At 38.6% G+C, this 24441-nt stretch overlaps 1 protein-coding gene across 1 annotated transcript; it reads right to left on the bottom strand.

The window, feature by feature from the left end:
* Positions 1–10502: 10502 nt before the first annotated feature.
* On the bottom strand, positions 10503–23894 carry LOC103715584 (3-isopropylmalate dehydratase large subunit, chloroplastic-like; the record flags this gene model as incomplete). Its single annotated transcript, XM_039123386.1, is given in 13 exon segments — positions 10503–10644; positions 11181–11308; positions 11311–11338; positions 11413–11460; positions 16877–17008; positions 17143–17197; positions 20467–20516; positions 20935–21030; positions 21110–21187; positions 21320–21394; positions 23332–23448; positions 23538–23606; positions 23736–23894. Coding segments are annotated over 13 exon segments (1176 nt in total), but the record flags the coding sequence as incomplete, so codon positions are not given.
* Between the last annotated feature and the right edge of the window lie 547 nt (positions 23895–24441).

Below are 24441 nucleotides of genomic sequence, written 5' to 3'. Positions count from 1 at the left end.
TAATCATCAATTAAACCTCTAGCCTTCCGGTGACTAACCTGTGGGGCTTCAAATGTTTCACATTTTGGGCTCGATTTGTTTTTCAGTAAACAATTTTGGGCTAAATTTCAGAACAGTGGTACGTGGTCGCTGAGCCTACTCGTTGTTGTAAAAACTAGATCCTTTATTAGGGCCAGAAAGGGCTCATGGGCCTGGAATTCGGCTACTTAACCAGCCATATTTCCAGCACGCCCCACCATTCGAAAGAGAGGCGTCGGTTAGCTTCCAATAACCGCAACCGACCATTGCTCTCTCTCTCTCTCTCTCTCTCTCTCAACAAGTCATTCCATTTTCAGATTGGATTCAGCCTTCTAAGGGTAAGCCTTCGCATAACCACAAGCATAAGACAGATGGAAGTTTTTTCTTCCTCCAAAGCCAGAGATGGTGAGCAATCCTGCATTTCTTCTTCTTCTTCAACTAAGCAGTGTCTGAAATCCCTTTTCCAAGAAAATAGTGTTTGAAATATCTTCTGAATCTTCTACCAAAAAAAAAAAAAATCTTCTGAATGATATTCCGATTCCTCTTGTTAAAGTATTTTTCTCTTGGTTACAAAATATTTATATTTTAATTTTCGAAGATGATTGTTCTATAATCGGTTGCATGATGGGTTCTGCCAGAAGAGTTGGAACTCGAGGATGTTTGGTCGGATCTGCATGCTTTAAGGAAGTTATATGTTCTCCTCCAGAAGAGTAGCGCAGAGATTCCGCATGGGGAAAACCAGGATGGTGTAAGTATCTGAGCCTCTGATTCCATGTGTCTCTATTTAATATGCGTAAAGCTATTTAATTTATGTCCCCTTCTTTATTTTGGTGACGGATTTTATGGCAGATGATAGATTGTGTCACTCAATTTACTACACATATTAGTAGTGTACCTGTAGCAAGCGTGATACAAAAAGATTATGTTCTTTTCTAGTTGTAAATTGCAATCCATGCATGTAATCCACCAAAAAGATTTGTATCAAATAAAAAGAAATTACACCAAAATTACATGTTATATCTTTACTTACATAGTTGCAAAGCCCAATGCATGATGGTTTTAATTTTTTCTAAAATAACTGTTAATTAATAATAATAATAAAAAGGCATCTTTGCCTCTATCTATATCTCTTGATCTCTCCTTTTCGAGAAAAAATCCCTGCACTTGCATTCCACGTACATGCTGGGTTAGTAACTCAAATAATGCATATATAACATTCAATGGACAAATAGTAACTGGCTTGAATTAGTCAAGTAGAGACTAAACTTCTACATACTTTGCTGTCAAATAGTCTAGCTTTGTTGTTTTAGGGGCGTTCAACTTGGTGCTATTATTTTTCACTGAGTAACAGGATGTTATTTGATCTAATTAAACGGTAAGGCTACGCATCTCTCCCCTCAAAAACCTTATATAGCTTCTTCCTCTCCAAATTGGCATTACTTTACCAGTAGGAGAAAGTGTTTTAACTGACCTGCCACCTTGTATGCTGATTTAAATGGATCGGATATCAAATTAGACTGATGGGATGCTGGTGGGAAACTAGAATATAGGAAATAATTGCACCGTTTACCTGTTAACTAACGACCAGAAAAAAAAGTACTGCATGCCAATAAAAGTAACAGATACCAGTGATTATAAATTTTGGTTTACCTATTGCTTGGTAAATTGCTGATAATTCTTACATTCTCGTCCATCAAACTATGCACTTATGGTGCAACATATTAGCAGATACATGCACCATGACAAAACATACCTACAAAAATAATAAAGAGAACACTAGTACTGGTGCATCCCTTCAAATCTAGATGAAAATACTTAGACCTCAAATTATGACTATTATTATTATTACTACTATTATTATTTTTAAAGAAGAGGGGCAAAGGAGCCCACCCAGATTTTATTACGGGAATGAGATCATTTATATGAGGAGGATGAAATAGAGAATATATAATTTAGTTTTTCTTAAATTTTTGCATATATTCCCTTGCCAGTATAGTTTATTATACAAGTATCTTCCAAAAAATTTTATTTACATGTAGACCGTCAACTCGTTTCGATTTTGTAAATGCCCCTCCCGTTAGATTTTTGGCTTATGGTACCGAAGATTACCTATTTTGAGTTTCATTTGACCCTGTTACCTTTTTATGTTAACTTTCTTGAAAATTTAAAATTCAGTTTGTACTAAAAAAAATATATTTTTAGATAATTTTTGTAAAGCATATTAATTCAGAAAATAATAAAGTCATTTTATATTTAGAATAGTAGTTTACTAACACAGTCAAATCTAATAAAGGATATCCACACAAAAACAAAATAATTTGTGGGGGTATAAATGTAAATAATAATTTGTTAGGATAAGCACATAAAAATCGATATCGCAAGGGTATACATGTAAAAAAATTAATACTTTTTTATATACATTATGTGCTAAAAGAAGATCAAAGCATGGTGAAAAAGTATGATATCATGCATCCCAATCAACTACCATCGCTATAATTATATAAAGCCAAATCTATGAAGATGTTGAATTGGATAAAGTTTAACTATCTATCTCCCACACTTGGTGTTTTTTTTTCTGAAGATATTTAACATAAATAAATCCTAGAGAAGAAACAGATACACTGGATCACCAAGTATGTTGCGCAGAGTGCAAAGATTTTGTTGATGGCACTGTGCTAACCTCATACTGGTCTCCCTTTATCTTTCAGTTGGATGAGAAATGTAGACTTTTGCTGAAAAAACTTGCTTGATGATGCTACTCAAAGGGCTCTCCAGTCTCAAGCTAAGGTAATTTCATGGACTTAAAACCCTTCACATTCTTTCATTTATGTGCGCTTTTTTTTTTTCGTGTTTTCGGTTTTAATGAGGAGACTTCTCCCTCTTACGTGCATGCATTTTGGCAGATTGTGTCCTGCACGCCCGACCCCACCGCGTCCAACGCGAAATCCCATGAGGCGACCAAATCAAGCCCCGCACGTGACAGTATAAGAAAAGTGTCCCAATGTCCAGATAATCTTCGAAAATGCCACCATGCCGAAAAGAGCGAAGCCCACGGGCCAATTGTTGAAGCTACGCCCAGCCCACAAAGCCCACAACTTGGAATCCCTCCAGGGGCGGAAGCGCAAACAGAGTCGAAGGCATGCCCAAATTGCCATCTCAAGCGGCTCGAGTCGGAAAGATCGATGGCAGGCCCAGATGGGAGAGCCCGCCAACACCGTCAGATTCATCGCGAGCCTGATCGAGTTAGCATCGACCGTTCGTCAAAAGCTGCGAAGAACAGCAACCGTGTATCCGCAGAACACGGGATGAGAGGTACGCCGGAACCCGACTCACGAGAAAAGCCACGTCAGAGTCAGAGCCCACCGAGTCGGGCCCGCTTGGCTGACATCCCAACTCGGAGAACCATGAGCCAGAAGCGGAGCCGGGTTGAGACCAGCGATCGCCGTTCCGACGCCGAATCGACTCGGATGAAGGGAAGCCAACACGAGTCAACTCGTCGTACGGTGAGTCCAAAGGACGGACGGCCAACAAAGACCTGCCTGTCAGATCGAACGGCTCGGATTCACCAAGTGGAGAGAGAGGAAAGGAGCGAGTCCCACCCTAAAGATGGATCCAGTAATTAGACAACTCGGCGGGCGCACTCTCGCTAGAGCTGAGGAGGCACCGAGTCGTCGCAGAAGTCCGAGTCGGAAAGAGCACGTAAACCGGGTCCCACCGGACCGGGAGCTTAGCACGCGTTCAGTGCGCCACGTGGGAGGATACCAGTGGGCCCACATAGAAGAATGCTTCCACCGCCAATACCGAGGAGGGAATCTATAGTGTACTCGTCGCTGAGCGACACAATGACAACTCAGTCCGACTCGTCAGCGAGCGAGGTATCGCTTGCTAGGAGAGCGGGCCCACCTACTGCCTTCCCCGCCAAGGCCCAGATCGTGCCACGTCGGATGCCGAGTCGACACGCGCCTGTGCCGAGTCGAGATCGGAGCCCATCCAAGCGGGTTCCAGAGCCGCGTCGGAGGCTGAGTCATCACCGAGCGATGCGCCCATCTCGTGTATCAGCGGGTCCCGCCAAACCGGACCGCGGTTGGAAGCCGGAGAAGCAAGATGGACGGCTGAGAAGATTCAAGGACAAGCTGGCGATCATCTTCCATCACCACCACCATCATCACCATCACCACCACCTAGGACATGTGGACGGTGGCGATGATACTAAAAAAGGTGGGGCCCGTCATCACAGGTCACCGTGGAAGCATCTTGGGAGGATTCTCCACCAGAGGAGCGAAGAGGGGCAGGGGAAGTTGTTGACGGAGGTGCACGCGGAACGAGCGGCGGACAGGGCGCCAGCACGGCATCAGCACGGATACTTTCGCGAGTTTCTGGAAGCGCTGGTGCGGCACGTGTGGAGGTCGAGGAAGAAGAAGGCGGTCCGGGCCGACCGGGGCCGGTTGGGGAGGTCGGCCAGCCGGGTTCGGGTGAAGAAGCTGCACTGGTGGCAGCGGTTTAGGAGGCGTGGTGGGGTCAAACTGACCAATGGTAAGAAGCCACGTCTCAGGCTGCGCTTTAGCAAGACAAATCCTCGAACCTCAAAGAGGCCAGCGGCCGTGTAATTTCCTCTATCAAAAATATATATAACAAAGTAAACTTGATGAATTCATCAATGGTGGTGCGTGAAATGTAATATGATTCTGTCATGTTTTTACCATATTTCTAAGACACTGGAAACTTTGGCGATGCGTGAAAAAACATGACACGCATCCCACGTCCGATTGCAGATGCAACAAGAGTTGGATAAAAAACCAGCGAAGCATACCTTTGCCTTCAAGAAGACCTTTTTGTTCTTCTTCTCAAACATACAGGCTTTTGAATTCCCACACTATCAATCTTTTGTGGCTTATAAAGGAATGCTTCTTTAACTCATCCTCATCAAGCAACGATGCAACTGATGAACTTATTAAGCCTTGCTAAGAAAACACAAGCAAAGATACAAAAAGCTGTTAGGAAAAACCCCTTCACTAGATGAAAATTTTTCTATCTTTGTGTGAGTAGAATGAGAATACCACAATAATTAATCAATGTAAGAACCACCAAAAAACAAACCACAAGAAAGAGACAAGAATTTTTAGGTGGAAAACCCTCCAATATGAGGGGAAAAAACCACCGGACCTAAGTCCACCACAAACCTCCACTATCAACAATAATGGGCTTACAAAGTATCTTCTCTAGGCTAAGCTAGAGGATCACATACATCAAGGATCTCTTCCTTGGATCACAAACAAAGAGTTTATATGAAAAAGAGTTTAGGCTCCAATAATAAAATGAGAACAATCTCACCGAGTGTAGGTTTGCACAAGGTTCTTCTTCCTCTTGAAATGCCTTGAATAAGATCTTCACCTCCTCCTTGAGATGGATTCCACAAGCACTTCTCCCAAGACGGCTACCTCTTTTTTCTTCTCATCCACCCTCTAATAGAATAATAACCCTAACCCCTCTTTTCCCTCTTTTTGTTTCCTTTTTTTTTTTTTTTTTCTTTATTTAAATTGCTGGGTCCCACCTCACATAAGGTGGGACTCGGCCAACAATTCTCCCCCTCCCATCTTATGTGAGAGGCTCCACCAAGCTTGCCTTAAGCATACAAATATCATGCTTCTTCTTAAGCAAAATTTTAGTCATCATATCCGACCCATTCTCATCGGTATGGATTTTCTCTAGATGCAAAAGCTTTTCTTCCAACACATCCCGAATCCAATGATACCTCACATCAATGTGCTTCGACCTTGAATGAAAGCTGGGATTCTTGCTAAGATGAATGGCACTCTGATTATCACAAAAGAGAGTATACTTTTCTTGTTTCAAGCCCAATTCTTGGAGGAATCTTTTCATCCACAACATTTCCTTACATGCCTCTGTCACCGCAATATATTCGGCCTCTGTAGTGGACAAAGCAACACATTTCTGCAATTTGGACTGCCATGAAACAGCTCCCCCTGCAAAAGTCATCATGTATCCCGATGTAGACTTTCGAGTATCAATATCACCAGCCATATCTGCATCTGTGAATCCTTCTAGCATAGTTTTTCCATTTCCAAAGCATAAGCAAGCTTTGGAAGTACCTCTAAGGTATCTAAGTATCCATTTGACTGCAGCCCAATGTTCTTTGCCAGGATTCGAGAGAAATCTGCTCACAACACCAACTGCATATGCTATGTCTGGTCTTGTACACACCATGGCATACATCAAACTTCCTACTGCTGAAGCATAGGGTTTTGCATCTCCTCTTTCTCCCTTTCATTTGTAGGACATTGCTTGTTTGTGAGTTTGAAATGATTTGCAAGTGGAGAGGAAATCGGTTTAGCCTTTTCCATATTAAACCGCTCGAGCATCCTTTCAATATACTTTTCTTGTGATAGCCAAAGCTTCTTGATCTTTCTATCACGAGAAATTCTCATGCCAAGCATTTGCTTTACGGGCCCCATATCTTTCATGGCAAACGACTTGCTTAAGTCTTTCTTCAACCTATCAATTTTGTTAGTATCACGGCCAATAATCAACATATCATCTACATAAAGCAATAGAATGATAAAATCACCATCACTAAACCTTTGCACATAGACGCAATGATCGGATTTTGTCCTCTTGTAGTCGTGGCCCATCATGAAAGAATCGAACTTTTTATACCATTGCCTTGGTGCTTGTTTAAGCCCATATAAGCTTTTCTTCAACTTGCAAACAAGATGTTCTTTGCCCTTAGTTTTAAACCCCTCAGGTTGCTCCATATAAATTTCTTCCTCTAGGTCTCCATGCAAGAAGGCTGTCTTCACATCAAGTTGTTCAATCTCAAGGTCCATACTAGCTGCCAAACCCAATATAATCCGAAGAGATGACATTTTCACAACCGGAGCAAAAATTTCATCAAAATCTATACCTTTCTTCTGACCAAAGCCCTTCACAACTAATCTTGCTTTGTACTTAGGTTTTAAGCCGCTCTCATCCTCCTTTAATCTGTATACCCATTTGTTCTTGAGTGGTCTCTTACCCTTAGGAAGCTTTACCAAATCAAAAGTATGATTTTCATATAAGGATTTTATTTCTTCTTGCATAGCTTGAAACCATTTATCCTTGTCCTTATGATTCTGCACTTCTTGGATGCATTCTGGCTCCCCCTCATCTGTAAGAAAAACATACTCTGAAGCAGGATATCTAGATGATGCTCTGTGCTGTCTAGTAGACCTTCTGACCTCTGGTTCTGTCATTTCAGACTGACTTGATAGCTCACCATGTTCTGAAGCTTCACTGTGACCATTATCACCTGTAGAACCCTCACTACCTGCTATGCTCACTGTCATCCTGCACATCTCCCTATCATCATCATACCATAGGTGGAGGAACTGGATCAAGATTAATTGGAGAACTGTTCAAATACTTCGGCTTCTCTTGCTTTCCAAAGTTGATCTTCAAAGAAGACAACATCTCTACTCCTGATCACCTTTTTGTCTTTTGGATCCCACAACCTGTATCCAAATTCTTCATGGCCATAACCTAAGAAAATACATTCTTTAGACTTTCCATCAAGCTTAGACCTTTCATCTTTTGGAATGTGAACAAATGTCTTGCATCCAAACACCTTCAAATGACTGTAGGATACATCTTTTCCTGTCCAAACTCTTTCTGGCACATCACCATCCAAAGGAGCCGATGGAGAAAGGTTGATCAAATCCACTGCAGTCCTCATAGCTTCACCCCAAAATGGTTTTGGCAACTTTGCATGAGAGAGCATACATCTGATTCTCTCTACAATTGTTCTATTCATTCTCTCTGCAACTCCATTTTCTTGCGGTGTTTTAGGAACTGTCTTTTGGAGCTTAATGCCATAGTCTTTGCAATATTTTTCAAATGGCCCTCTGTACTCACCTCCATTATCTGCCCTGATGCACTTTAGCTTCTTGCCTGTCTCTCTTTCAACCATGACATGAAAGTGTTTAAATATATCCAAGACTTGATCCTTGGATTTCAAAGCAAAAGCCCATACCTTTCTAGAATGATCATCAATAAAGGTAACAAAATAAAGTGCACCACCAAGAGTTCTACTATCCATCATGCATACATCACTATGTATCAAATCTAGAATGTTAATTTTTCTAGATATAGGTGTTCTATGAAATGCAACTCTATGTTGTTTTCCGGCTAAACAATCAACACAAGTTTTCAAAGACACACCTTTGGTATTTGGTAGCAACTCCTTCTTGGCTAGAATTTGAAGTCCTTTCTCACTCATGTGCCCAAGCCTTTTGTGCCAAAGCTTTGTAGAGAAATCATCATCAATTGTATTCACCTCTCCTTTCTTTAGCTTTGCTTGCATCATGTAGAGAGTATTATTTTTCTTTCCTCTTGCTATCAACAAAGAGCCTTTTGTGAGCTTCCATTTTCCTTCACCAAAATGATTGCTATAACCTTCATCATCAAGCTTGCCGGTGGAGATTAAATTGAGGCGGATATCCGGAACATGTCTAACATCTTTGAGTAGCAACTTGCACCCTGTATTGGTCTCTAAACATACACTCCCCATGCCAACAATTTTGGATAAACCATCATTTTCCATCCTAACACAACAAAATCACCGGAAGTATAGGATGTGAAAAAAACCACCATGTGGAGTGATATGAAAAAAAGCACCGGAATCAATCACCAGTTACTATCTTCATATGCAAGGTTGACACAATCATCACTAACAACAATGACATCTGCATCAGCTGCAACTGCTTGTACATCATTTTCCTCTATCTTTGTTTCACCTTTTTCTGTGTTCTGCTCTCTTTTCAATGCTCTGCACTCTCTTTTCATGTGTCCTAGTTTGCCACAATGATAGCATTTTATGCCTTTCCTTGACTTTGACCTGCCCCTGAATTTATCTCTATTGTAAGGATGCTTGCTTTTGCTTCTACCTCTTCTTTCTGTCACAAGAACCTCAGCTTCAGAAGATATTTCCTGTTCTTTTCTTCTAACCTCTTCATTTAGCATGCTATCCTTTACCATATCCAAAGTGACCTTGCCGTCAGGTGCAGAATTGCTTAAAGACACCACAAGAGTCTTCCAACTGTCTGGCAAAAAACTAAGAAGTAACAACGCCTGCAACTCCTCATCTAGGACAAGCTTCATTGTAGTCAACTGATTCACCAAGCCTTGAAAGTCATTCAAGTGTTCTGTCACACTTTTTTCATTTTATACTTCAAATTGACAAGCCTCCTAATCAAGAGGCTTTATTCTGTGCAGTCTTTCTCTCATGCATGGCCTCTAATTTCTTCCACAAAGAGAAGGCATTGGTTTTCTTGAGCAACATGATGAAACACAGTCTGATCAAACCCATTGTCTAATTTGTGCAACTGTCTTTCTATTCATTATCTCCCATTCCTCGTCAGTCTTTCTTTTGGCCTAGCCTCATCTCCATGGATAGGTTCATACAAATCCTTACAATAAAGGATATCCTCCATCCTAAGTTTCCAAATGGCATAGTTGGAAGATGTCAATTTAATCATGCCTCCCATAGAATCCTCCATTCGAGTCACACAAGAATTTTATCAAATTTGTAGGCACAAAACCTTGCTCTGATACCACTTGTTAGGAAAGACCCTTCACTAGATGAAAACTTTCCTATCTTGATGTGAATAGAATGAGAATATCACAATAATTAATCAATGTAAGAACTACCAAAAAATCAAACCACAAGAAAGCGACAAGAATTTTTAAGGTAGAAAACCCTTCAATATGAAGGAAAAAAACCACCGGACCTAAGTCCACCACAAACCTCCACTATCAACAATAATGGGCTTATAAAGTATCTTCTCTAGGCTAAGCTAGGGATCACATACATCAAGGATCTCTTTCTTGGATCACAAACAAAGAGTTTATATAAAAAAAGAGTTTAGGCTCCAATAATAAAATGAGAACAATCTCACCGAGTGTAGGTTTGCACAAGGTTCTTCTTCCTCTTGAGATGCCTTAAATAAGATCTTCACCTCATCCTTGAGATGGATTCCACAAGCACTTCTCCCAAGACGGCTACCTCTTTTTTTTTTTCTCATCCACCCTCTAATAGAATAATAAACCCCTAACCCCTCTTTTCCATCTTTTTTTTTCCTTTTTTTTTCTCTTTTTTTTCCTTATTTAAATTGCTGGGTTCCACCTTACGAGGACTCGGCCAACAAAACAAAGATTTATATTTTAATACTCTGAAAGGAGTTTTGAGCACTCAAAATTATCACTTAATGCTGAATAGCCCTATAGACAATACCCTCTGTTTTATCTTCTGCAGAACCCCACAGTCCCCACCTCTGATAAGAGACCCTTACTGAGATATGGATCCTACATATTTCTGCAATATATAATTGATATATCCAGGAGAGTACACTCTAAATGACACCAAACCTGGAGATAGTAGACAGAAAAATATAAAACAGCCTAGGATGTACGGTAGCCGCAAACGTTTCCCTTCTACAGGAGGAACTCTCTGGGATCTGTAACATAGCCCGTCAGGGCTGAAGCCGCAGCTGTATATGGCGAAGCAAGATAGATCTGGCCCTCTTTGTGCCCCATTCTTCCAGGGAAGTTCCTATTCGTGGTAGAGACACAGACCTACACGAGGAGATCATTTCACAATCAGAATTGAATGAAGGCAAAGTCCAAGTCAAAACCACCAAAGAGATTAGAGAATAATAATCTCTGGCTGAAATCCATCCACCGTGTGACTGAGAAACAGAATATGGATCAACTTTACATTCCTAAATGGCCTGCATGATCATTTACCATATTTTTCGTAATAGCTTGGCCAGCTTTGGACAAACTATCACAACCACCAAAAGGCTTTCATTTCTCTTATTAATTTTTTCAACGCACCAAGAGATTGCCTGCTCATCCAAAGTGTTGGCAATTGGGGGCTGCGCTGCAACCTCTTTGAGCTGAAATTCCTAGGTTCCTCAACCAGAGAAGCCCACCAATTCAGCAGATTTGATCAGGGATCGTGGACACCGATTAAGATACAGACAAGCCAGTCTAACACATTAGAGTAGTGTGTACTAGCAGAGGCTTGTGGTTGAACCAACTGCTTGCGACCAATCTGGTTGGACAAACAAAAATATCTCTAAAGAAATTCCACGAGATAACAAACTTGCCTGACGTTCATTGATCCGTGCGTAAGTGTCTAGCGGGCCACCCATACAAGCTGCACAACTAGGACTTGCCGGAACCTCACAACCAGCTTCCTCAAATATCTGAGAGCAAGTCTTGCCACCAGATCCTGCACCGGAAGGCCATATATATCCATCCATACCTACAGAAAATTCTGAGAATAAGTCCTAGTTTACAGCAAATCCAATTTCCCTCTATATGGGGTGCTAGTCCTACCTTTTGTGTAGCAGGGACAAGAAAAGTGGGTACCTTCACCTTTTTCCCCTGGTCATAGAATAGAAACTCATTAGCCAAGTAGTGCAACATCAAGTCAAAAACATAAGCAGGATCTTCATTTGAATGTACATGTAATAGAACCGCAAATAGCAGAAAGTATAAATAGCAGAAAGAATTACACAGCATCCCGTGATATCATCTTTTTCAAATAACGAGATTTGTTAGGATTTCATAACTCCCGTCAATTAAGTCTTGCCGGTGATGTCCTCAACTTTACAGGAGTAATCCAAGAGAACTGCCCAAAGGACAACAAAGACTATCAAGCAGAAAAGGAGAAAACTGTGTCCACTAAAATCCCATTTAAATACAACCAACTAAAAATAACGGCAGTTGGAAATTCAACCATGCAATCTATTTCTTCAAGTCTACCACTTAGCTATTTAGGACATAGCACGTTATACCGTACCGACCCGGACAGTACAGGGCACATTATACCATACCGGTTCGGTATTGGTACACGGTACAGGGGGCATACCAACACTCGGTACGCCAAACCGGCTCTATACCATACCATACTGACACAGTGATAGAGAGGCACTGGTAAGGTACCTCAGTACTGGCCCACCTCCAGAATCTTGCACCCACTGCCGAGCCTTCTTCCTGACCCTCACATCTTTTCCATCAACCAATTCTTCACCCCCATATTTTTATAAAATGTTGAGAGTTTGAATATAATCTTGTTGAGGAATAGTCCCATATCAAAAAGGTTAGGGACTCTAGCCAATCTCCAATATTGATAGGCCCATCTGCCTACTAGCTTAAGCTTTTGGATTGCACTCTAGCATGGTACCAAAACCAGCTGTCACTCCTTTTGTCTATCAATGCCTCCACACACTTATCCATGTATAACCCGTATTCATGTTCCATCTCTCCTTGCACCCTACATATGAGATGGGGTATTGAGGAATAATCCCACATTAGATAGGCTACAGACTGAAGTTGGTCCCGAATATTCATGGATCCATCCACCTACTAGTTTAAGCTTTTGGGTTAGACTCTAATAAGATTTAGTACCATTTTGCATCCCTAAATAAAACAAATGTCTCTCTCATTATTGACATACTGTACTATTTCATTATAATATTTCAGAATTTTGTCATAGACTAGCCCAAAACTGAACAATAATCTAATACCTTACAGTGAAAGCTGTTTTGTCAAAGATGGTTCATTCTTGCCTCTTTGACCAGCAGCACCATTCTTAGGCCTATCCGCTGCAGATTCTTGCTTGTGGCACATCACAGGACCTGCTATTCTAGGCCAATCATGCAATAAGGAATCGAAGCAATGCATTACATATCTCAACTACATCGCTCTGTGTCTGCAATCTGTGGAGACCTGTGTGAGTGATACTCAGAGGCTAACCAGTGAATAAAATTTTGGGCAAAAGCATTTCTCCATAGGGGGTTAGTTGTTAGCAACATTTACAACAATGTGGGAAATCCCCAAATAAAGGACCCCATCCGGACCCTTAATTCCGCTGTTTCAAAAGTGGTTTATGCGGCTACATATGCAGAGATGGCCCTGAACAGCACTGTACAGGTCATATGCGTCCCTTTATGTGTTCGCTGTATAAGCGGGCCACGTCCCTCAGCGGCTGCATATGCACCTGCATACCACATATGTGGCTGCATATGCACCCACAAATTGCATATATGCCCACGTTCTTTAAGTACCACATGTTTTCTCCACTTTTGTTTGTGAAGTATGTACTCCAAAGTTTAAACTTTGCTATAGCCTTCTAAAAATATCTTGTTGCTATTTATACTTGTTGTTGCAAGTCTGGAGATGGTCTATACTTCATATGATGATAGCCATTTCATTGGGTTTTCATGTCATGTTATGTTAGAACATTAGAATATGCACTCAAAAATCTTAAGTATGAATGCATACATAATTCTTATTTTCTTTCCTGAATTTTTTAATTCATTTCTATTTTTAATAATATAATATTTAAGTGTTTTATTTTTGATATATTTAAAAGAAATCAACTGTACATGCAGCAAACTCGAATAAGCATGAATTGGTGTATATAATATTTTTTTTGAATTTTATTGATTCAATTCTTTTAATTTAATCATTTATATTATTAATTATACATCGTTTATTTAGATATTTAAAATTATGAATCGCATATGCACCTATCTATGCGCTCCTTATATCGTATATGCTGATATGCACTCTGCAATAACCTAACCTCTCGCATATGGCAGCTGCCCTATAGTAGGATTATTGGTTGATTTTGGGAATAAAATAATGGTGCTATAGCAGCTGTTATTAGCTCTTATAACAGCAAGGGCCATTACCCGGTTATGGTCCTAGGCTCCTAGCAATGAAGGGTCTTGGGTGGGTGGACCAGGGACATGCTTAGCTTTGGCTTTTTTTTCTCCACAAAGTGGCAACCTCAGAACTCTAACTCATGCCATTGTATACACAGCACATACCTTTTACCATTGCACCAAGCAATGACCCTTCGATATTATAATAGCAAAAAGAAAAAAAGCTAATATAAAAATCAATGATGATATATTTTTATCATTTACCATTTTTGTAACAACACATTTCCCATCTAATATGGGTATCTGAGATTCATAGTAGCATTATATAAATAGATGAACTATAAATATAGCTAATAATAGACGTTACACCATTTATATAATAGTTTTTATCGCAAGATAATTCTAAATAATAATCATTATTTAAAAGGCTTGTTGTGTATATCCAATTTTTTTTATTACTTATAATATTTACCCGCATATATATATATATATATATATATATATATATATATATATATATATATATATATATCGAGGTATGACATACTGCATCGAACTGGGTGATACTAGGCGTATGATATCGTAATAGATCGGTATCGGTATGCGGTATGGAAGCGGTACCGGTATGCGGTATGAGAGGCATACCGACATTTGATATGCCAAACCGGCCACCATACTGAGCATCCCGACACAGTAATAAGGTGGCACCAGTACAAAACCCAATACCGAGATGGCGTACCTTGATTATATATATATATATATATATATATTATATATATATATAACACAAGGGCTTTGAAACCATTGTTGAAACCACTATAACATAATAATTGTTCATTACTCTAAACCTTGGTTGATATTGGACACTATCGACTAGCGACACCATGAATTTTTCATTTGGTCCCCACACATTAGAAAACACCCTTGTTTGTAACCAGAGGTGCAGCTTGAGTTGGGCTCAACTCAAATCTGCTCACCTAACTCTCTTATTGGATAGAGTTTGGTTGAGGTTTTATAAACGTAGGTTGGGCTTGAGCTCAAAAATTGTAGCCCGACCTCAAGTAGGGTTGGTTTAGGGCGTCAACCTACCATGAACTTGTTTCTAATCGAAACCAAACTGGATCCAATTAAATATAACCCCATATATAAATAAATAATTCATTTTATGTTCCTATAGATAACTTACATGTTTATATAATCATATGCTTAGTCTTGTAAACTTATATGCATACATCATGGAAATTGAGGAATGTTGAGTCCTTAATCTAGCAAATATTAAACCAACAAAAAAATGTCTCAAACCTTTTCATGTCTTAAAATTTATATTCAACCCAACGTTACATGATTAACATGGCATAACCAAACCAACCTGACTAACCCAACCTAATCAGAATTTAGCTTGACAACATATTGGGTTGGGCTAGATTAGAGAAATCCCAAATTGAGAAAGGTTGGGTTGGGATTGGGAGATAAAGAGGTTAGATTTGGTAAGGGTTTGCCCCCAACCTGACCCAGCCTGCCTGAGTTGCAACCTTATCTGTAATTTTTAAAGACAGCAAAGTTTCTTCCCTTTCTTCTTTTCCACGTCTCATATTCTTTTCCTCCTCCTTGTCCACCAACCATCCATGTATTCCTTTACCACTTGCCACCTCCTATGAATACTCTAATAGTTGAATGGCTTTCTTCTTTCCCCTTACCCTCTCTAATTTATTTCCTTTCGTCTTTTCTCCTCTTCTCTTTTCTAAAGACAGTCTATCCTATCATCTGTAGAGTTACTGGTTATAAGACACAGGATGTGATGAAAGGACTTCACCTACTGCAAAATTCAATGATGAGGATTGGAGATATGCAAAACTAAACCATTGAATATGATCTACAAAGCCAATAATGCCTCTGTACAAAAAGTCGCATGTTTGAGAGGCTTTTAGTCTATGCACCAAGACCTCCCATACATGTAGCTTTAGAGATGCAATAGCTTGCGTTGGTTTTAAAATGACTTGACGCATAGGTAAGGGTGCTTCAAAACATGCAACTCTGTAATTGGCATATTAAGTTATGTAGAGATCACATTCAATGGTTTAGATCAACATCGGCGGAACCGGTACCGGGCACCATACCGGTTCTCCGACAAGATGAGTCAGTACGGACATGCGCCATGTCGTGCTGGGCCCGTACCGACACTATTGAATAGAGGGGAGAGGGAGAACGAGAGAGGAAAAGAGAGAGCAGGGGGTAGAGGGAGGGAGGCCGGCGCCGGGCTCCTTCGCACTTACGCGGCCGTTCCCCTATTTTGAACAAAACAGAGGTCGGCCGCTTTTTAATTTCGCCGACATTAGTCTAGATTGTATTTTTAGCCCCCAACATTGATTTTTATAGTGGTGTAAAGTCCTCTCTTTACACATATATGTACATTATAACCAGAACTTGCATGTGCGTGTAAATACATATAACCAATGTAAGTGATTCCTTAGGCGAATTTAAGTTGCCAGTTTGGCTGCTTTAATATAATCCTCAGGTTCATGTAAGTCAAAGTGCAACTTAAAATACTTAAGTTATAAATGACTGTACTACTTTTTTTTGAAAACATAGGACAGTCCATTAATGTATCCAACACTTGAAAACTAGTCTACACAAAAGCCTGAAAAAAAATGCCAACTGTAGGCACTTTTTTTATCAACACAACCATGACACTTCAAAAACTAGCCCAATCATGTCAGGAGTGCCGACATTTCAAGAGACCTAAAAATGGGGTGTCCAAATAACACATGACACATCTTGTGGTGGCAGTGGGTTACATTGGGGTTACTAAGTGATAAGAACAAGAACCTAGATAGTGCAGCTAACTCACATTCCAATATTTTAATGCCATAACATCACATTCCAACATGTTAATTTAGAGAAACAAGCTTAACATGAGATCCTTTTGAAAGTAACTGTGGAAAAGAAATTCTGGAATTTTTTGAACTAACAAAACATGGATACAAAAACTTGTCCGAATATTTTTTTTTTCAAACAAAAAAGCTATTAAACTTCTCCATTCTCCATTACCTAGCACTGGAAAATAATGGATCTATAGAAGACAGACTGATAACCAAATTTACAAAAGATGAGATTCAAAAGTTCCTTACCGAAGCTAGAAAAACCTTTGCAGCAGCTAGAAAGTCCTCTGTCTTTCCACCAGTGCAAGAGCCAATATATACCCTGTCAATTTTGACATCCTTGCATTCTCTTGCTAAAGCACGATTACCAGGAGAATGTGGCTGGAATAATATAAAATGGATCAAGATTAGCAGCTACAGAGGGAAGCAGTATTATGATACTAGAAGTGCAAAAGGATAAAAGGGAAAAAGAAACTCCCATGCTGCAAAGAACTCAGTATTCTAATGCTACACACCTTTGCAACCAACGGTTCCAACTTGGAGACATCAAATTTGTATTCTTGAATAAATCTAAAAAGACAGAAAAAGATACGTGCGATCAGTAAATGAAATTATTTGAAAAACAACATTTGGCAGAAATGACAGATTTTGAAAGCAATAAACAGGGAAGGGTTGGTTAATAAGATACTTAGGCACATTTACTTCAGTAAAGCTAAAAGAAAATTTAACCATCAGAATAAGTACTTATGGAAGTTAAAAGTCCTTAAGATATCAGGTTATACTGACAAAGTATGTAATATCCATGTATGTAAGGATTCTACAAGAAAGAAGTAAAAGTTTGTACCGGTATTACATATATCGCTTAAACAGTTCTGAGGATCAAAATTGTCTGAATATTGTGTCAAAAACCAATTGAAAATGCTCAGTTTAGGCCTATGCATCTCCTCTTGGAATTTCTATGTTTTGGAAAACAAAAGGCACAAATGTCATAACTCCAAATGTAAACCTCAAGCTTAAAACATATAAATTATAAGATCATATGGTTTTCTTGTCTTGTCCAGGACCTATAGGTCAAGCTCACTTCACTCACAACTTTAAGAACTGAGATACTATCGCTAGCAGATCAGTAAAAGCAGCTCCTTTTTCTTCCTTTCGGAGGGGGTGTCTAGCGACTTTAAAACATGATGAAGCGATTATGAGACCTCGTGGAGGATGAGAAAAATGACTTATAAATGCCATGACATGGGATTAGACAATGAAGTGCCTGATGAGGGTGTATCAGAGAGGTAAATCAGATTTTGTGAAACAATCAAAAAAATCCGAGTTTGCTGAAGACACCGAAAACAATGTCATGAAACACTCACAAAGGTTAGAGAAGACAAATCAAAACCTGAGTGGATTCACCAAGCTCAAAATTTGTTGTTGTATGATTAGCTATTATTTAGCAGAGAAAATGAACTCGAAGACACCACAATCATGTCTTTCAGGCTTACTGGAAGCTTGCACCAGAATAAACATACTCAACTCTGGATTGTAGCCAATTATTGTTTGTATAAGCTACAAACTAATTTAACCAAGAGTAGTACAAGAGTCCTCAGTCAAAAATTCAGTTTTTGATTTTCTTTTGAATTTTCAGGTATAATTACCAAACATAACTTTTGGAGTCATAACTTGAAACCTATAAGTTAATAGCTTAACTGTATACAGCTTGGGGATCCCACAACAAGATGCAGTCTTTGGCTGTGTTAGGTACACCTGACAAACTCATTTTTGCTTATCATATATTGAAAGTGCCAATACGAGATTTAGGAATGGAAGGCTTCTTTTGGTTTCTATACATAAGTATGGTTAAATGGCCTTGATTAGCTTGTTCCATCAAGGATCTAGATTTGGTCTAGGTCTCATGGGGTAATAAATAGGAGGAGCCAATGTATTAATAGTTTAGGAAATTAAACAAAAGATCTGATTTTTCCTTCAACACTTTTTTTCCCTTATCTTTCTTACAATTCGGTCAATCTTCTTTGAATTAGGGCTGATCTTTTGCCTCTACATCACAGTCACATTTCTTGTTGCTAAATGTTTCAGCAAAATATTAAGAAAACCAAATAATCATAATCATCTAGCCTTCCCCAACTATTTGGGGCCAGCTTTATTGATCCTTATTCACCAAGTATTCCTATCTAGGCTCCAATGGCTCTAAAGTTATTCCAAGGTTCTCCGTATCCTTCCTCACAATCTCTATCCATATTAATTTAGGTCTTCCTCTTCTGAAATGGATCCAAAATATTAAGAAAACCAAATCTGAAATTTATTTTCAGGTCTAGGATTTCTTCGGGAAGTCATATCAAGGACATGAGCACATAAAAGACCCAGTGGCTTGATGTTTGTTAGCTTGTTGGTGTATCATACAACTAGGTCTCCATCCTACACTAGACAATTTACAAAAATGTTGGTAATAATAACAATAGAAAGATGTCAAGTACTAATTTTGGAGTAGGCTAGTCATGACTGAGATTTAGGAGTGCAGAGTCCTTTTTTCTTTTGAAGTAGGTCCTCCAGCAAGGGATTCATTAGCAAAAGAAAGGAAAAAAGAGGCCTTGGAGTCCATCAATATACATGTATGTATGTGTGAGTGGGTGGTAAGCTAGGTCTCTATGTATAAGTTCAACTACTGCACCTCAATTATGCTAGTGCAAAATACAAAATGATCATAAAATGACAGTCCGTATTATTAATATTATGCCCCTACAACAACTGAAGTACCTGAATCCAACAACAAACATACTACAAAATATAAGTTTCAAGAATACCAAGTACATTTTCTTCACAACCTTATGAAACTTCTAACCAAACACTCCTAATGTTAAGCTTCCTAACCATGAAAAGGGTAGAAGTTTTATTTTCATGCACAGCTCCCATTTTAGATATAATTTAATTTAATCAACAAATGTCTTGAACCCCTATATCCATCATGCAAAATCCACTGGAAGACTTGTCGACACAATCAACTTCTCCATCTCTTGATTGGCAACTTGATGCAATCTTGGGGTGCTTTACCAAGCAGAACCAAGGAGATGACGGGCATGGTAAATTCGAATGATTTTACTGATAAAAGCAACTAAGCAACATGGCAACACATCTGGTTGAAATTGCGAGAAAGAATACAAAAAAGTGCCTTGTCTAGCACATTTTTTCTCAAAAATGTAGAACTAGTTGAGATAATTGAACTGAACTGCTGCTGCAAAACAATGTCAAATTTATATTTCTAACTTCAGAAGGGAAGTTGGTTTAAGAACAATTGATTGGATTTGTACTATGAAAGCAACTATCTTTATAAGTCCTAACCACTCTGGCCTTCGCTTCACTCTTGTTGAGCTTGTTTTTAAATCCTGAACCATCAGAATAGCCACTAGTGGAATTACCTCAATTTTCTTGGTTTCTTTTTGTCTTCTGATCTTTTCCCCCTGAATGTGGTTTTTCCTCCATTGTGTTTGCATCAGTATTAATATCATGACCATGTCACTAGTCAAATGCACGCAGAAATACTTAGAATTGACAAGAATTGCATAGAAAGTCATCTGGAATTTGAAAGATTTGATTTTTCCTAATATAAGGAACCAAAAATACATCATTGGCAGAAAACCTCTCTTGATTAGAGAAATAGAATTACCAACACAGTTGAATGGAAAAAGAAACCAAAGATAACTTTTTACAGATAAAATAACCAACCTTTCTATAGCACTAGGAAGATAATTGCAGAAAATAACTTTTTACAGATGAAATAACCAACCTTTCTATAGCACTAGGAAGATAATTGCAGCAAATAAATTCACAATTACCTGGCACAATCATCACTATAGACGGGTTCAAAAGTCAAGGTTGTTTTGTCCTGCAAAATTAAGTAAATAGCACAAAATTAAAAATATAGAGCCATCCAAGGTCTGCCGTACCGGTACCGATCGGCGTACCGGTGGCGGCCCGGACCGGTACGTACGGATCCGTACCGGTTCCATACCGGTTCTCCAACAATAAGCAACTGGTACCGGATTCCACGCTGATCCGGTATTGGTTCTAGGCCGGACCGGTACATACCGGCCCATACCGGTGGTACGAACCGGTACGGCAGACCATGGAGCCATCCGACCTTGCAAACTGGACAATTTTGTGAAAGACGACACTTTTCTATATTTCCAATGGATTCATTTGGTGGTACCAACAAGAACAACTGTTCTTGCGTCTAATTTACTCATTTATTTAATACAACTCATAGCTTGACATAGGTCAATGAAAGGGCAAATTTCCATTACCTCGAGGTATTTAAGTGTGGTTTTATCAACAGGGACAACCCCATTTTTCCCCCCCGCCTCAATAACCATGTTGCACAATGTCATTCTCTCTTCCATCTTGCATACATAAAGTCAAATTTTAGATGATAAATATAGTCAATTCCATTGCAGTAAGATATCGTGCAATATAGCTTACATTTAAACTTTCAACAGTAGAGCCAACAAATTCCATGGATTTGTATGTTGCACCGGAAACAGTTATTTCACCAATAATCTGCATGACAACAAAAGATGAATTACAATGAAAAAGGGTCTTAGTTTCTGGAACAAATAATTACTAAAAATAATATGACAAACCAATCTAAAGTAACTCAGAGTTAAGACATTTCAACATCCATTAACTTACTTGCAAAATCAAATCCTTGGCAAGCAAATACTTTGGCATTTCTCCATCCAGTATGAACCTCATAGTTGGGGGTATCTGCAATTTTAAAGGTTCTAAGGAAAACACTTCGATAAAAATTCTATCATTTTCAATAACATAAACCAGTAAATTTTATTTTGGGGATGCAGGCTGCTGATTTTAATTTAGCAAGTTTTACATGGCAAAAGGTTATTGAAACAACCACTATATCCTCCTTGCCACTAGACATTCCCAAAGAAGGAATTCATTTAAACTGGTCATTGGCTATTTTACATTCTGATAACCGTCATTTTCATTGGAGGGTGAAAAATTTTGCTGTATTTGATATCTCTAGAAGAATGGCAATACCCAAACTTCAATTGAATTATTTCCACTCCTAAATATGAGTTGCTACCCAGAAGATCAATAGATCATCCTATCTTTTCATTTATAACAGATATGTCAGTTCTCCATAACACGCTAGGAATAAATTTGAAAAAGGTCACTAGCTGAAATAAATCAAACCTAAACGTTAACATCAATATTTTTGTTCATAAGACCCCTCCATGCTGGGACTGGAGAAAGAGAGACATCAAAATTCCTCTAAAAAACTCGTTAGCATTTGAAACCTACTAAGACTATTATGATTTAAGTTTGAAAGAAGATCAACCTGCCAGGAGATGATAATTATTTGCCATTCAACAATATGCAAATTACCAAAATAACAGGCTTTTTTTTTGGAGCACTGTATTTTAATGTTTCTGTAGTTCGATTTCAAGATACATTAATGACATTTTGGTCTTTGTTCTCATCAGAATTTAGTCAAAAATCATTTTAATATATGTTTTATTAAGAACTTCCAAGTTGCACCTTCCTCCATATCCTAGCTTGCAAAATCCGAGTCATATATTTAAATTTTGAGAAAGCCTCTATTAGCATTGTAGATCTAATTTACATGCAGTTAATTGGTATCAGATAAGGACCACATGTGTGTTCCATGGCGGCATGGAAATGGCTGAAAAATATAAAAGCTTACATGCCTATGTGATAAAAAAGATGTAACATATCCGTCCTGCATGAGCAGGAGCATCATGGGCGACCACAAAATTTCCATTTGAAGAGGTTCATAAACCATATTTGGAGTCTACATCAACTTAGACATCAAATTAAATACACATGGGCATAAGTCAGACCACTTGACTTCATTCACACATTTCATTTTAGACATCGAGGCCAATTTGAGGAAGCAAATGCCTGATTGGAAACACCTACTTGTTTTGAGGCATTATGTCTTTATCGTCACTACCAGTAGTAGGTTTTAATAATAATGGAGTCACATAATTTCTCTTTAGTTTCCATGTCCAAGCAAAAAATAATATATGTAGGTAGTTTTTCAAGTTCTATATGGAGAGGTCAAAGCAAGGAATGCTGAATCAGCCTGTACCAGCTGGTTCAGCCCGTACCGAACTGATACTGATGCTGACTGGTCCGGTCGGCGTTAAAAAATGGTTTATGTTAGAGAAGGCTAGCAATTGCTAAAGATTGAAGGAAAACATAGGAGGACTTTAGAAATGAAGTTTGAAGATATAGCAACAACCTAAATGGTTTTCAGATCAGATTTGTCTATACCAGGCATATTTAATGGTGCTAGTAGGAACCGATAGATAGAACACCCCTAGTACCAAATGTCCATTGGGAACCAATAGACAATATACTCATTATACCAAATGTCCATACCAATTGAACCATATCAGCACTATAACAATTGGCTACTAGTGCAGGTATTGAAACCAGTATTGTAAACCTTAATTCTAACTATTTGTGGTCAACTTTATGGATCCTCATTTGTCAAATATTCCTAATTAGGACCATATTTAATGTTATTTCAATGTTTATTATTTATGATAAACTAAAGATAAATAAAATCATTAGTACATACATTACTAAACTAAAGGGAAAAATCAGGAAAAAACATATAAAAAACATTGCACACAATATACTAAGTTTTTACAAACCTTAAGTAGAATCTTCCCAGTCCCCATGACAAAACCTGCATCAGTATTGCCAATTCCGGTAGCAAATTGACCAAAAGCTCCAGCATTACATGTGTGGGAATCTGTGCCAAGCAAAACCTATACAAAAGATAAACGGCTTTAGAATAGATAACAAATGTAGACAACATTAGCGATACACTAGATGAATGTTTAGTAATTATATGCACCTCGCTAGGTCTGCAATGACCTTCTTGCGCAAGAGCAATGTGGCATACACCCTTGTAATCTGGATTAGCCTGCATGTTTAAGTAAGCAAATTTAGCATACAAATGTCAAGCAAGCTAACAATGTGATTTTGGTTTAGTAAATTAATGATTCAACATGTAGGCATTAACTACTTGTACAGAAATGAGTCAAAATCATACCCTGAAATTACCAAGATCCTTGATATCATAATAATATTTAATATTTTGTTCCATATAGAAGTCCCTCAAAATATCCACATTACGGTTTGCACGTTCATCACTAGTGAAGATATAGTGATCTGGTATAATAACAATCTTTTCACGGTCCCAAACCTGTAATTAATCATAGAACAAGTGTTTAAAATAAAGGGGTTCATCCTTCAATATCATATACAAGCATATACCTAAAACAATGAAATTCAGACATTAAAAAAAGGTCAAAGCAACACAAAATGCTCCACTATTACAATTTAGATAGAGAAAGATACAATAATGAAAACTAAATATTTATTATCGAATACTTGGTAAACAACAATATTTTGGTGGGGGCAAAAGATGGAAAGAAAAAAACTTTTAACAATCAAAATAGTAAATATTTGTTATTAAGCACAACACCTTTTTCTATTGATGACATCTAATGCTTGTCGTACTACCCTGAACCGACCGTACCAAGTCAAAAGAGGTGTAAACACTATTCCGGTTGGTACTGCCCAAACTAGGGTGCACATTGTACTATACAAACCTGTACTGACCCATACTTTCGAGATTCGGGAGGAACCATGATAAAAAATGAGAAAAAAGCTTGGGAGCTATCTCGATATGGGGTAAATATTATACCGTACCGACCTCTACCATGCCAAACCAATAACAATGGGTACCGTACCAA

This window comes from Phoenix dactylifera, unplaced genomic scaffold (genome assembly GCF_009389715.1).
Source record: "Phoenix dactylifera cultivar Barhee BC4 unplaced genomic scaffold, palm_55x_up_171113_PBpolish2nd_filt_p 002507F, whole genome shotgun sequence".
Lineage (NCBI taxonomy): Eukaryota > Viridiplantae > Streptophyta > Magnoliopsida > Arecales > Arecaceae > Phoenix > Phoenix dactylifera.
This window is presented reverse-complemented; position numbering and strand designations above follow the sequence as displayed.